The sequence below is a fragment of the Falco naumanni genome, chromosome 1 (assembly GCF_017639655.2).
Source record: "Falco naumanni isolate bFalNau1 chromosome 1, bFalNau1.pat, whole genome shotgun sequence".
NCBI lineage: Eukaryota > Metazoa > Chordata > Aves > Falconiformes > Falconidae > Falco > Falco naumanni.
The window spans coordinates 56,690,631-56,706,985 of NC_054054.1; the positions used below are offsets into that span (position 1 = coordinate 56,690,631).

Genomic DNA, 16,355 nt, shown 5'->3' on the forward strand with positions numbered 1-16,355 from the left:
ACATAACAAGCATCAGGCGATCAAGCTCTTTTGAGTCATGACAGCTCTGAAGTACTTCTCTGAAAGATATGAAACATTTTCTCCCCCACACAGTAAGTTCAGTACAATTAATTTTAGCCCCAGCAAGCCTTTCACTTAAAGGTATTATCACATTTCTTATAAAATGATTTTCAACATCTCTGTTATACTAATATAACAAAAACTAATCTGAAGAGAAATTACTGAACAACACAAGCAGACTTAACTCTGAATACTTCATAAAGGCACAACCTGACTGCAAAGAACATTTATAGATATGTGAATTTTTAACATTAAAACCAACAGGTATTATTACAGATGTGTTCCTAAAGAGAAGATTGTTCTGAGATTCACACAAATTGCTCTCCTCCAAGTCAACTATCAGATAATCCTACATATTATTTGAAATTACACCGGTCAAACTTGTTATTAATTCAAATGGCTTTTAAAGATCTCAAAAAAATGTATCACCTGAACAAAAAGCATCACAGATATTCCTTATCCATCAGTCTTCTCATACAACACAGAGTTAATCTCTCCTTGAAAGTTCATCCAAATATTGATATGTTCAGACCAGTATAATTGCCGTCTCTACTCTTACCAAGTTGCAGCCCAGAAGTCAACTGAAATTTTTCCTCGTAACTATCTGCACAAGTACAGGTAATTCTCTGTGCCAGTTCAGCGCTGCTGGATTCTCAAACATATTCAGCTTGATTATTATAGTGATCTTACTCTGACCATCCTAGTAAAAATAGCTCTTTAACTCCATATGTGGTCACAAAAAGATTTGTAGCTCTGATGGAGACAGCTACCTGGTTTTGCAGCCCTCTCTTTTATGCTATACAATAGAGAGCAAGAACCTTGCACAAGTAAGATAGCAAATCATACTTTTAAAAAACCAACAAACAAAACCAAATCAAAACAAACAACAAACCAAAACAAACAACAAACCAAACAAAAAAACAAAACAAACAAAAAAACAAAACAAACAAAAAACCAAAACCAACAAACAAGCCGATTCCTACTGTTTTCCACAGAATCATGCAATTTACAAGGGAAATTCAACTTCTACTCAAAGGAGGGCCAGTACTGAACTCAGACCAGGATGTTTAGAACAGTCCAGTCGGGTCTTTGAAAATTCCATGGACAGAGACCCCACAATCCCACTGAACAACTTGTTTCACTGTTTAATTAAACTCACAGTGATCTTTTTATTTACACGTAGTTGGTATTTCCATGTTGCAAATCACCACCGTTGTTCCTCATCCTCTTACAATGCACCACTGTGAAGAGCTTACCTTTGTCTCTTTGATCAACTCCCCATGAGTGCTGGGGGCTGCTGTTGGGTCCCCCAAAGTCACCTCTTCTCCAAGGTGAACTGCCCTCTCCTCACAGGGCAAGAACTGCTTGACCAGCTTGGTAGCCCTCTGCTGAGCTCCCTCTAGTTTAAACCCAAAGCAGATACAGTCTCACAAGTGCTGAGCAGAGGGACATGATCACTTCCCTCAACCTCCCGAGTGTGCACTTGTCCACACAGACCAAGGCTCTTTGCTGCCAAGGTGCCATGCTGTCCACCAGGAACTCCAGGTCCTTTCTGGCACAGCTGCTCCCCAGCCAGCTAGTCCCCAGCCCATCCTGCTGAGAAGGGCTTTCCCACCCAGGTGCAGGACTTGGCACTCATCCTTTGTGAATTTTCTAACACTTCTGTCAACCCACTCCCCCAGCCTCTCCAGCTCCCTCTGAACAGCAGCCCTGCCCACAAACATATGAACTTGGAAAAAACAGTGTTTCAACATAAAAGAAAAAAACAAATTGTCTCCAGGAAAGGCTATGCAAATGTTATTCCTGCTGCTCTCAGCAGTTCTTGTTTCACCACAGACAAGCGAGGAAATAGGACACACTTCTCACTTCTGTTTTCTCACATCAATTCTACCACATTCTGATTACAGACTTGCAGAATGTGTTGTGTGTTTTGTTTTGGCTTAGAAAAAACGGGTAACTTATTGATCGTAGCATGCACACTTGCAGTGTAAGTACACCTCATCCTCTGTTCTGAGAAAACCATTACTACAATACCTTAATGCAGCTCTTCACCTAGGACCTTCAGTGAGTAGGTCCTTTTTTTTTTTCTAGCACAAACTTCCCTAATGCTAGCTGAAAAATTAGTAGGGGCCCTCATGCCAACTATAATTTAATCTTTGAGATGAAGAGCATGTTTTCATTGTAAAATTTTTAGACAAATCTATATTCATCTTCCTCTACAAGATGTCTTCTAAGGAAAGCCTTCCAGTTTGTGCATGCAACAACAACAAAAAAAGTATCAGGAAGATAAAGCAGGTCTTAGCATAAACTGTATGGACTTGACTGAAACTGAATTTGAAACCTACTAAAATTCTTAGCGTGATTTATTTTAAATAGATTTGAATGAAACCTAGAAATGTAAATTGCTAAGTCTTATCTTCTCAGCTGGTAAGTTTTGCCTTCATTGTGGGTTTTGGCCAGACCACGCAATCAAATAATTGAAATGTAAACAGCCATATTCCACTGATCATCCAGACCAAACAGCAGGGAATAAATGAAGACTCGGAGAACAGGAGATAAAAGGATAACGATAGCAAATTATAGAGCCTAAACAGAAATAACTGAAAAGGGACAAATGGTTTTAAATAAAGGACAAAATATCCCCAAACTACCAAGGAAGGACAGGATGATGAAAAAGCATCACCTTTCTGGATACCTGAAACGCACTAACCATGGCACTATCAGGTCTCCTGGGAGTTTCAGACTAGGTTCATCACATGCAGACACACATAAATCTGTGTGCCAAATGTCAGTACCCCATACAAGAGACCACAGACGTCTATCTACACTTGACTGATGAAAGGTTAATTGTCATCAAGTTCAGAATGAACTGATATATTGTTGATGGGTCAAGTGCCTTGATCCAAGAAACACTTCCCATAGTGGAACTAGACTTAAAACAAACCTAACATAAATGAATGCTGAGAACTATAAGCTCAAAAAAAAAAGCAGTTACTCTAATTAAATGCCATCCCACAGTCATTATAACATTAATCAAATTGCGAAGTCAACTTTGTAAGATTTCTACTCTAAAATGTCACAAGCATCTCAAGAAATACTTAAGATGCACTCTTCTTTATAAGACATTTTCAGTCATTTAAGCTCTGGTATTCATGTGAACATTTGTTCTAACACAATTTGTTGCATATTTCCTGCAAAATCTTCAGGTAACTACCAATCTACTACAGCATTTCACAAAAACAAGCTTGCTAGAAATACTTTCAAGTTCTAGTACACATGTAAGCAGGTATCAACCTACTCCTACAGAAGTCAAAGAAATATTTATAGACTGAACTAGCCACAGAACTGGAGACTTGCACTGAATTGTGTACCATATTCATGGCATACAGATGAATCTGGCTTGAAATCATAATAACTAGGCAATGATAACATGTCCCCAGGAGAAATATGGCAAATGTGTTCCACTGAAATTTCAGTGTAACTGCCATTAGGCAATTATGGACTAACCCAAAGGTCAATTAAATTAATGAATAACTGTACAAAGAGGTGAATATACTCGATAAGGGCTAATGTAAATACCTAAACCATGTAATAAAAAGCTTGCGCTCTCGCTCTCTCTCTGCAAGCAAAATTATGTCTTCTCCACTGTAATTTATTGCGTATTAAATATAACACTTATCTTTTACAACAGGAGTATTGCACCTCTTGTCAGATGGTGACTAAAAGTTATGGCTGTCAGGGTTGTCCTCTGCTGGATGCAAGCTGCAGGTCATCAGCTGGAAGGTCCTCATTGGCAGAGCAAGAACCTAAGGTACAGGTCCACAGCTCACCTGCAGCAGGTTTGATACAATCCAGCACACATTCAATGGCTCTATACTGGAGAGATCAAGTACCTTTCTCCCCTAGGGAAAACACTGAGGTACTTTATTTTAAAAAACATCTACAAAATTTATCCTGCAATGTAAATATGGCATCAGAAAATGAAGTAAAAAAAATTTGTTCTGACTTACAGTGACAGAGTTTTCCACCTAAATTAGTACTTAATACTACAGCTTTTTGCTGATACAAATTCCATCCAGATGAACTTTGTTTTGAAAGATAAATTGGATCATAGTATTACATTAATAATAATAAGACTTAATCCCGCATGGAACACTGCCGTAAATAAGAAGGAAACCATATTAAATGAAAGGACTAATGATCTATTTAAGACCTCAATAATATAATCCAAAGGGGATGTATCTCATGTTACGTCAGATGTTTCCTATTCACTGTGTCTGTCTGTCTTCCTGAAAATAAGAAAAATAACTGCATATAAATTTAGAAACACAGAATGAGCCATTCATACCTCATCAGACGTAAATGCAGTGACATGGAAAAGGAACTGAGGATCAAGGCAGAAAGCAAAGAGAACATGAGGTACACTGGAGCAGTACTGGAGCTAATTCTGGGATAGAGTATCTCTTAACTATGAAGTAGCAGTAGGGAAGTAATATTCTCTGTGTGTTTGCCATTAATGAGGCTAATATTTAGATGATCTACCCATTTTTGAGGTCTGCTACTCAAAGAAAAAATTGAAAGAGTTTACAAAATGGTTAAATAATTCAATATTTTCTGAAGAAATGTAAGCAGCTCAGTTTATTTACCTGAGAGGAAAATGTAAGCTGCTATCAAGTTGCCTCTTAAACTACATATACCAGGGAAATACTTCTAACAGTAGTTCGCGTGACTGTAGCACGGGTAAATCCAATTCAATGGAAATTTCCACTCTGTGTAGAGTACCTCCAATTGTGATACATTTGTATAAAACTTTCATTTTGGACTAGACCATTCATTCTGCAACAACTGCCAGGCATACTACTGCAGTGCAGCTCCTCGTCTCCAAGAGATATGAAGGTTTCTATGAGCACATGATCTACAACATATCATGAAAGACTAGGCTGGAAAAAGCAAAGCGGCAGGAAGTTTTCTGACCAAAATGCTGATTCCTTTAAGAATTTTCAGGATTCATTTGAGGTGCCTTAAGTTCTTATCAAGGCAAAACTTGGCAGAGGCACACAGGGCAATGAAGAGCTTTGATGACTGTTTTCCCTGTGGAAGAGCAGAGAGCTGCAGACCGCACTCCATTCCTGAAAAGCAGCTGCAGCCATGGGTCTGCACCCTGAGGTTGCCCTGCAGAACCAGAGGTATGGCCTAGATTTCCCCACAAAGAGCTGCACGTAGGATCCAGTGGCTAAGCCAGCTGCAGCAAGTAGCACTGGGGAAAAACCAGGCTTTTTCAGCTAGTAGAAGGCAGAAGATCCACTGGCTGGAAGCCAGAGAAACCTCAAACTGGAAATACTGTACAATACTTCATCAGATTCCTTCTCGTCAAATCTTTATGCAGAAATTTATAACTGTTCTACTGAAGCAACAAACCTGATGCAAAAGAGAGTAAATTCTCCAGTTTTGTTTATTCTCGTATCAGACTGAATTATCACTACAGATCCTACTGGCTTGAACACCCACCAATGAAAGCCTATTTTAGAAACTACTTCTTTCCACCTTTGCTGTATCACTGAGATTTTGCTCTTCTTTGAAGTAAGTTCTGGTCTGGTCAGCTCCTGATGACCTTTCTAGTCGCTCAAGTTACCTCTGCTAGTTCAGTGTTGTTGCATGATTTACCATTTTAAGTTTATATATGTAGAATCAAGGTTTTACATAGGTTGGTAGGCCACTAAAGACACCACACTATTTTCAACTTTATTAAAAACATATGTGAAAAATGCAAAATTGGGACTTCTGTGTCATCTCCAATTTAATTCAGTTGCACCTGAATTACTCTTTACAAATTATTACCATTCAGAGAAATTGTTAAAAATATAGAATCCAGTGTCACTGTCATCCTCTACCCTTTGACAGGTTCCTGTCAGGTCTGCTATATTCTGTCATTTATAATTACCGTTTCTCTCTACTGCTCTTTACCAAATAAGTTATGATACCGCTATTTCACCTAAATATGCACTCAGTTTAGTACGCAGTGCAAGAAAGGGCTATGCATGTAATTAAAAAAGCCCTAGTACTCTTCTTTCATAAATGGTACTATAAAAAAGGCTCTTTGCCCATCTTGGGAGATGCTCACCTTTGTTTTCCTGTGAGTTCAACCATTACTTTTCTAGTATATACATCTGATAGCACAAACCAAGGCAACTCACTTTCAAACAGTGCATATGCCAAGTCCATTTAAGTAGCCCTACCTACTGGCCATAGAAACCAGGTATTGTATTTAACCTAGATTATTACAATTCCTCTACAGCTTCAAAGAAAAAAAAACACAGAACCCTCAACCCCCTTGTAATTTACTCTGTAGCCAAACTCATGTATCCAGAAAAAAGGTGACCAAAGCCGACAAGTGCTCACCTGTTACCTTTTCTATCCAGCTCAGAAAGGCTTGAGTTGGTAGCAAGGGTGCTCTTATTTAACATCAGGCATATTTAACAAACAGCAAGTTAAAGTTGTTCAATTTGCTATGAGTGCCTTTTTTTTTTTTAATGGATTGCCATAGTTTGAAGGTTTTCTTTGAATCCACTGTAAGAAAATTATGTGCAAAAAATATTTCTCAATATTTATATCTCATTAAACTTTATATTAACAAAAAATATTAATACACTTTTAATAAAATAAACCATATTTTAAACCACTGGGACTGCTAAATAACCAGTAAATAACCAGTTCTTCACTGTCACATCATGAACAAAGCAAGTAAGAGCGAGGATAATAATGAATAAACATCACAGATGTTCAAATGAAACAGTAAAACACTATTATCAAGCATTAAGAAACCCATGTTGTTATGACAGGCTTAACTCTGATCCAGGAATTTATATGAGAAGAAACCGTAGGCCGTATTATATAAGAGTAATGGAAAAGAAAATATTAGTTGACATTTGCACCTGCTGACAGGTACATTGCAATGGAGCGTACAGAATTGCTTTTTAGAACACCAGGTTACAAAAGTAAAGGGAAGATATGGTCAAAATTAAGTTAAGTTTGCAATATAGTTAGGGATGTTGACCAGCACATACCACTTAATGCATTATAAACTAGAAAAAAAAAGTTAGGCTGCACCTGTATGGTTAGCACTACAGAAATAATATTAATTATACTGTCAGCTCTTATGCTTTCCCTATGAATTATCTATTTATTTTAGTTCAAGAAGAATAATGGGTTTGCCGAGCATTTCGAGCTACAGTGGCTGCTGGGTAACTACTCTTTGCCTGCACATACCTTATAGAAAGGCTCACAGCCCAGTTTCTGCTACAGAAGAGGTGTCAGCTATTGACAAAAGCAGTCCTTCAAAATACTGTCACATGAAGTTACAGCACGTGCATTGGCCATTCTGGTCTGTTTGTGCTGCACATGCAGAACTGGGGGGAAACAACTGTTTTCTGGGACAGCATTCAACTGCAATGCATCCCTTTGGTGAAGGAAGTTCATTCTACTGGCATACTACAGCTTTGGAGCAGTTCATTAAAAGGATAAACTATTTTTAAAAAAGATGGACTCAACCTCCCATGTCTTTGCTTAGGCTTTAGCTCCATTTCTTACACCTGAAGTAACTTTATTCACTCAACACAAATAATTACTTGGTGCATAAATGCATACTAAACGTGACGCAATTTGCAACCTTTTAAAAGTGTATGTTGAAAAGGTGTGTTGGCTCCTGCAAGATATTTTGAGAAAAACAGCCAGAATTGGTGCAACCCGATCTGTTCTTGAGAACAGCATGCCTTCTCTGTTTTAGCTTGAACTTCAAGGAGAAGCTTGGGCTGAAACTACAGAAAGACATCCAGAGAAGCAGAAATAGTATTTCCACCCTACTTTGTGGCAGGCTGCTAAAGGGCGCTACAGCTCCTGAGCTCCCTGCAACCCCCCCCCCCCCCCCCCCCCCCCCCCGCCCCCCAAGTTGTCATGCACTACATTTCAGAGAATCGGGATCTGAAAACATGTCCATAGGTGGTCAAAAAATAAAAGGCAAAAAGAAAAACCTCTCAACCACCATTTTCCCATGTAGCCTCTAAATGAAAGGCAAGCCTGGAAATAGTTGATTCAGATACATGGATATTTATACAAAGGTTCCATTTTATCTGAGATGTTCTGGAACACAAAATAAAATAATGCATATAAGTTACCTCTTTTTTTCATGGAAGACTTCTTATCAACTTATTTATAAATGTTACTGTTAATGAGATGTGTACATAATAATCTACATCTAGTCCTGCAATCACAACCACACTTTGACAAACAAAAAAAAATTAAATTTTTTTTTAGGTAGTCCTCCTTCTTTGTAACTAAGTCTTTGAACTGCAAAATTAGCATGCATATTCTTTTCTCTCAAACCACTTGATAATTTCTTCCATACCTGAGGTACAATATTCATCGTTCATTAGGAAACATTCTGAAGATGCACAACTGCACTGGGATGATTTCTATCAATGCTTTTGAAAAACATTATCATAATAAATCAAGGTTTGAAAAGACACAGATTAAGAAAAGTACGATCAGTGGTGTTTCTGACCAGGGTAACACAGCAGCCTTCTGAAGATGAGAGATGAGATATGAAATGAGATCAACACACTTCTCACAGGCTAATAAATCGTCATTCAGTATGGGGAAGGGGTCTGGAGTCTGACGCACTTAAAAAATGTTTAACAGACCTATTAATTATTTTTTTTGCTAGCCTTTCTACTACACATTTGTACATCCTCTTAGAATAATAATTTGGTCTGTCATTAAAAAGAAGGACACGCTGGGCAACAGTCAAATACCCCTTCAGTACAGCTCTGTGATTTTTACGAGAGCATAACCTGTGGAATGGTTCGGTTAGCTCTGACTTATTAATGGAGTTGAACGATCAGACTGCTCGTCGTTAAGTTGTTACGGGTACCGATAACACATGCACACAGCAGCACCACACCGCTGCTTCCTCGGAGCCCTTCCGATGCATGTTGTAACTCTCCCTTCAAACACCCGTTTCCAACTTCTGGGGCTGGCGCAGAGCCTCGGCCCAGGGAGGCGCGGCCCGCCCCACGCCGAGGCCCGCAGCGGCACGGCCGGCGCGGCGAGGGCGCCCGGACCGCGGGCAGCGCAGCGAGGGGCCGCCGCGACCAGGTGGCCCCCGCGCCGCCGCCAGCTGCCGGACCGGGCTCTCCCGAAGCAGCCGCCAGCAGCGCAGCCGCTCGCCGCCGACATCCAGCCCCTCTCCCAGCGGCAACCGGCGGGCGCGGCGGCGAGGAGGTGCCGGCGCTGCGGGCAGCTGGTTGTGCCGGGCGGCAGCCCCCGCCGCTCCTCCTCGGGGCGCAGGGCACCCCCGCCAGCCGGCTGCCCCGGGCCGCCCCCTGCGGCTGGGGGGCACACGCGCTTTTTCCGGCACCGAGCTGAGCCCGGACTCGCCAACTCGCTCAGCGAGCAAGTGGGATGCGGCTGAAGTTTTACTTCGCCGGTGCCGGCTCCCCCCGCTGCCGCCCGCGGGAGCCGCCGCCGGAGCACCGGCACCTTTGGGGCTTTCAAGTTTGGCGGCGCGTAGCCCGCCCCCTTCCCCTTCCCCGAGCCCGCCCGGCGCCCCCCGAGCTCAGCCCAGGGCGCGGCGCGTAGGTCAGCCGAGACCCGCCGGGCGGGTGCGGGCGGCCGGGGCCGGGGCCGGTGCGGGGGTCCCCGCCGTACTCACCCGCTCCCCAACCGCACGGTCAGCAGCAGCAGCAGCAGCCGGGCCCCGCGGCGGCGGCTCCAGCGGGGCGCCGGGCCCCCCCACGCATCCATGAGCGCGAAGGCGCTCTCCCTTCCCCGAGTTTTCTCCGGAGAGGCTGGGGAATAGCGACCCTGTCAATCCCACCGTCCCCCCCCCCACCCCCCCCGGCACACGGCAGGCAGAAGGAGGGGAGGGGGAGGGGAGGGGAAGGGGGGGGAATAAATAAAACACCCAAACAGGTAGGAACCCACTCTGCGAGGACCGAGCAACTCGCCCAATAGGCTCATCAGGTTGCTCCATAAATTATCCTAAAAACTGCTGGGCGAATCCGTCCCTAGCAGAGGTGGAGCCTCCCTTACTAGAAGGAAAACATGCTTAGGAGAAAGGGTGGCATTGATTTGCTATTTTCTCCGAAGAGGGAAATAAAACATATCTTATCTATACACATAAATATACATAATATATGAAATGGTAAATATACGTTTAAAGCCACACATCTATAATTTTTTTTTTCTTTTCAAAGCTGCTCAGAGGGCGGCTTCCAAGCAGAGCAGCAGCCTCTCGGCCCTGCAGCGGAGACCCGCAGCCGGGAGGAGAAGCGCTGGGCGACGTGCGCGGACACCCGCGGGGACTGCGCGGCCCCGCGTCCGGCACCACCGCGGTTCGGGGAGGGCGGCGCCAGCCGCGGGGAAGGGGGCACCCTGCGGCCCCCCGTCCGTCCCCAGGAGAAGGCGCCCACCCCTGCAGCCGCGGTCCCTAAAGCCGTGCTGAGGCAGGCGGGGTGCTCGGCGCGCAAGTGCAGCCGCGGGAATTCCGCGCACCCAAGAAACGGGAGCCGCGCAAGCCCCGAGGCTGCAGGCGGCTCTGCGCGGCCGCGGAGCGCCCCCGGGGGGGGTGAAGGGGGAAGAAAGCGGACGGTGCGTGGTGCTGCGCTGCAAAATGCGGCTTGCTACAACATGCAAAACGCTTTCTCTCCCCCCTACCCACCCCCACCCCAAGGAGACCCTTCTTGTCTCCCCTCTGCTGCTCCCTCTTCCTGCCTCTCTCGGGAGACCTGCAGGGGAGCCTAAGCGCCCCCCCCCCCCAACCCCCACCCCACCCTACCCCACCCCACCCCACCCCACCCCAACCCCGGGGCAGGAGAAGCAGCTGCGGTGGCGGAGCCCCACCGGCGGTTGCGCCCCTGGAGCCCTCTCCGCCGGCGGCGGGGCCAGGCGGTTGCGTCCCAGAGGGACCAGCGCTCGAATACTGCGTATTTCTTTGCAGGGCTTCAGGGTCGGGTGGCCTCTGAACCTCTTCCCAACCCAATTCCCTGGCCACGGAGATGTCCCTGCTTGCAGCTTTCAATGGGGCACTCTTGGAGTAACCTGCGCTGCGTGATACTCAGCATAAGGAGCAAACCGTTTCATCGTCGTCGTCATCACCATCCTTTTGAGTGAAAATGTAACTGCACAGATACGCAAATAATCCCCCATTCAGTGGTTATTCCGATGAAAGGCAGTGTTTTGTTTCGGGTTCTCCTGCTTCTTTACACGTCATCATCTGGTTTCACGTATACAGTTTACAGTTGCTTTAATGGTTAAAGAAACTCACCACGCTTCAGAAAGCTGCAGTACATTAAGTGAAAATTCAACGACTTGAAAATTAATAGCCAGTCCTGGGGGTACTGGCAGAAGGTAAAAGCACATACTATTGTGTGACCTGAGGTCTCTTTATTGGTGGATTAACACAGCGGGCAGCGTCCTAGCATGACGGCAGAGGCATGAACTCAGAGGAGAAAACATGCATTTGTTATGGAGTAAGTGCCAAAGCAGCTTCCCTGCTGCAGCTGGTGGCACTGGCTCCAAGGAGCAGGATTGCTGTCCCCATCAGCAAGAAAATAAGCACAGCCGGTCCCCAAGTCCCTTTCTCTCTGGGAGGTCCTTTTGCCCTGAAAATAGCCACGGTCCTTAGGTTTATTACGGATTGATCTGTCAAATGGACCGCATTTTGCAAAATATGTGATGAACTCTTCTTATGACTTTGCGTTCTGATGTTTATGGAGCCATTAAAACTCTTACTAGTCTATAAAATTTCATCCTGCCGTTAAAATATATTATGTAATTAACGTGACTACTGAGAAAGTTTGACGTAGGAAGTTTAAGGGTACTTACAGGATTATAAGATGTTTTTCTACTTGAGCAGTTTGGAGCACCTATTAAAAAACACTTTGTTTCACCCCTGTGTAGGTCCAGCAGCTTGCTAGCACTGAGAGAGGTGGAGGATTAGAGCTAAAATAACATGCACATGAATAGTGAGAAAATTAATTTTTTGCACTTGATTTCTGGGTTTAGAATGTTAAGGCATATAAAAGTGCCATTAATTTAAAATAAAATCAGTGCCAATGAGATTTCTCAAATGACACAGGACTAAGGATGGCATCAGGACAAGCTGGTTTCAGATAGTCCCAAATCTGAATTGTCTTTGTGCTTTAATGCTGGCAATAGAAATCCATCCCTCCCAAAACTAGAGAAGAAATTATTCCATGAGTAAGTACTAGAAGAAAAATGGGAATAAACATTCTGAAAAGCAAACAGGAAACAAAAATAATAAAAATTCTTTGACTACTAGAAGAAAATTTGAAGGAAGAGAAAGCATCTCAGATGCATTGTCCGTATTCCTAAGGAACAAATGAAGCAATAAAGGAAAGTTATGAAATGGAAAAAAGGATATTGAAGAAAATCTAGGGAAATTACCTAGATGAGTGTCAAAAGAAGGAGATGCTGATGCAGGGTAATAAACTAAAAGACAGTGGGTTACCAAGGCCTGCTGATATTCATCAGCCACTTGGTACTGGAGCAGCTAACCTAACAACAATGTTTAAATTCTCAGTTAAAATCAACTCCTGCTGAGAGTAGGAGGGCCATCTTTAAAAGAAGAGGAGAGGTGAAGAAATGGAACAACAGTGGCATTGCAGACCTGCTACATATCACTTCAGAAACATCAAACTGAACAATGTTAATATACAAGCAAAACTGTAGGATTTAAGTCACTATTATTTCTAAAAAGGCACAATCCAGAATGGCTTCTGCGAAGGAAAACCACTGTCTCTAACTTTTTCAGTCGTATTTAATGAGTCTGTGAATAGAGGAACAGGGCTACATAATTCACTGTCTTTCAAAACCTTTTGAAATCCATCAGTTATTTGTTAAAGGAGCTGCATAACTATGGGGTGAGTAGGACAGTAATGGCATCTTCCAGAATCTGCTTGAGACTACTGTGTCAGAGTGGTTAACTTTCCATGTTAAAAAGGCAAATCGCGAGTTCTTATGCATCTGCTCTTGAGATGATTTTATTTAACTGATTCCTCACTGAAGTTATGGTTTAAAAGGTAGGAAGTAGAAAAGTTTACAGGTTAAAGTTTCAGTCTGGTTAAGTCTATAGAAAAAATGGTTGAGAATACTGATTAATTCATCAGAGTATAGAAAATTAATTATAAAGTGGGAAGTGATTGCATGTTGGCAAACAGAAAAAAAAAATAATTCAAAGGTTCGATTTGTAAAAATTTTCAGTACATAAATGTAAAGTCACATCTCAACTCTCAACTCTGCTGCTACCTAATACTGGAAGATCCAGAGAAAGCATCTGTATTTAACTGTGAAATTTCTCCAGGACCATAGAGGAGCAGCACCCATACAAACACCTAGAAGAGCACTAGTTTGAGCAGCGCAGCACCTAAATTCTGCCCAAGTTCATCTGAAATCTTTCTCTATCCTCCAGGTTTGAGGGTTGCAAGATCACATCAAATGTAATATAAAAAACAGCCAGGGTTGATCATCCTTTTCCTAACTTCTTAAAAGCGTAAGAATTGATTTGGATTCCTTAAAATACATCTAACCCTCAGGCACTGTAAAAGGAGCAAAGGCACTTACCACAAGCTTGTGTTTGCCAGTCTGGAAGCCACCTATTCAACTTCAAGTAACCTACAATCTGCAATGCATCTAAAATGACATGAGAAAGAATTTTCATGCTTAAAGGTAAATTGCAATTAGAAGGAGGAGGGAAAAAAATAAAAAATAAAAAAAAAAAGCCTAGCTAATATTTTTCACCTGGGAGCCTAGTATTGAAAAGCATTTTGATTTTTCAAAATTTAATTGTTCAAGAACACAGAGGAACCTAAAAACATAGTTAACATCACACATCTGCTGTATTGCTCTCAGACGTAACTACTTTCCTGACAGGAACATGTGAAACTTGATGGCAGGTTTGTGTGCCTGCATAGCACTTTGAGGGCGTAAAGAGCTTTGAAAATCTAGCCCTAGTGGGTGGCCCATCTTCATTCACTGTGCTTGAGGGAAACCGATGGTCTTCACTCACATAGTTCTGTAAAGAGCACTTAATGCTGCTGAGAGCAAAGCCATGCAGTGTGTGGAGGGGATGAGAAAAGTATTATGGTGTTCTGTGCTCCACCCAAAAAAAGCATATACAATAACAAGAGCTCAAGGATCATTGCAGCCGTGTCTTCAAAACGGTAGATTCAAATTTACATAAGACTTTTTTGGTGAAGTTACAAACATAGACCTTAATTGTGGATGCACAAAGCAATTTCCTGTGTGTACCTCACCCACTAGATTCATAGAGTCATACGGCAGTTTGGGTTGGAAGGCATCTTTAAAGGTCACCTCATCCAAACCCCCTGCAATGATCAGGGACATCTTCAAGAAGAATGCAAGTGTGACTTGCATGCTTGCATTTTATTTTAAACCTGCAGCCCAAATGAAAACAGTTCCAAACTTCTTAGGGCAATTCAGAGAAAGTGGTTTTACATACACATAATCGTGCTTAATCCTACCCGAATGTTTACTCTTCAATAAAATTCAAGAAAGGTATCCTAAACAGCACAGTAGCCTACAGTTGCAATAGATGTAAATAATATCTCAAGAACAAAGAAAATTATTGAAAACATTTTAGCACTGGCCTTTTAAAATGGACCTTTAAATACAACAGTGATGGATTTCCATGGGAGGAGGACAGAAAGGTGCAGAAATGGAACTTCAGTGCAGCTTTCATATTGTGATTAAAACCACAAAATAATTGCTTTCAGTGAAACAGTCAACATCTTAATAGAAAATAAATTATAAAACTCTTACTTCCCATAGCTAAATACCATTTTAATTAAGATTTCATCTCCGATACATTGATTTAACTGCTCACTCACTTATGTTATTCATTAAAATGATTACTAACAGTACGACTTCGTCGGCACTTAAAAATTAAATGAGAGAAGTAATCTCAAGTAGAGAATGACGAATGTAGGAAAGGAGAAGACTGCACCTATCGTTGCATCCAAGGGAGAGGGGAACAGATGAGACTATAAGATGATAATCCTTTACATTTAGCATGTTACCCTTCTTCTCCATTTAAGCTATGATGAAATGAAAAACAAAGTGTAGTCAGATCTATGGTAACTAGGCTGAAGCGCTTAGGTACAGACTTCAAGGCACAGGTATTCCCTGTTGCCTTTCACTAGACCTCCAAGTATTTTCAACATCAGTCAGAAAACAGCAAATACATACATTTTGATCCTTTCTGTTTTACAGAGCATAAATCCACAGTCTGTCCCTCCTCTTCCCCCTAGCAGCACAATTTTATCTTTGCCTCTTCCTCACCTTTCAGACAATTTCCCAGAGAATGGAGGCCAGGATGCTGGCTTTCTCAGCACAGCCCATTTCCCATCTGTCACCAGACAACTTCGAAGGCAGCAGACTTTGCTAGGGAATATGGTGACTGACGAGAAGAGAGACACTTGCAAGTAGGAGGCACCTGTATGCTGCAGACAGGGGAAGGAGTCTTACAGGGGACTGGGGCACCAAGATTCACTCTAGTTCATTTAGGAAGTTAAGTCCAGCTCAGATTGCCTCAGCGTCACGGGCTGGAGGTGAGCACTGGTTCAAGCTCTTCTCCAGGCTATGCTTTACTATCCCTGGCAAGGAAGCAACATAGTTCAACTCAGTGAACCACAGTGGTGCAAATGTATGGACACTACATTATATATATTGTCACTCGAGTTCAAACGAGGAGCGCGCTTTCAAAGTGAGCCTCTGATGTGGTTTAACCCTGGCCGGCAACCAAGCAGCACGCAGCCACGTGCTCACTCCCCCCACCTAGAGGGGTGGGGAGGAGAATCAGAAAGGAATGTAAAACTTGAGGGTTGAGATAAGAACAATTTAATAATTTAAACAGAATAAAATGGTAAGAACAATAAAAATAACAACAGTTATAATGGAAAGGTGGGAAAAAGATAAAATCCAAAGGAGAAAGGAAACCAAGCGATGCACAGTACAGCTGCTCACCACCTGCTGACTGATGCCCAGCCAGTCCCCGAGCAACAATCCCCCCTGCCCCAGCTAACTCCCCAAGTTTATATACCAAGCATGACATCCCATGGTGTGGAATACCTCTTTGGTTGGTTCAAGTCACCTGTCCTGGCTGTGTCCCCTCCCAGTTTCTTGTGCCCCTCCAGCCCTCTCACTGGCAGGGCCCAAGAAACTGAAAAGTCCTGGACTTAGTATGAACATCACCTAGCAAC

The 16,355-nt window shown here is 42.9% G+C and overlaps 1 protein-coding gene across 1 annotated transcript in view; it reads right to left on the bottom strand.

Moving 5' to 3' along the window:
• GABRG1 (gamma-aminobutyric acid type A receptor subunit gamma1) overlaps positions 1 to 10,032 on the bottom strand; it is a 58,517-nt gene extending 48,485 nt beyond the window's left edge. The window contains exon 1 of the mRNA XM_040594936.1: positions 9,767 to 10,032. Within this exon, the coding sequence (XP_040450870.1) occupies positions 9,767 to 9,858 (92 nt within the window). The 5' untranslated portion in view covers positions 9,859 to 10,032. The remainder of the gene's footprint in view (positions 1 to 9,766) is intronic.
• Between the last annotated feature and the right edge of the window lie 6,323 nt (positions 10,033 to 16,355).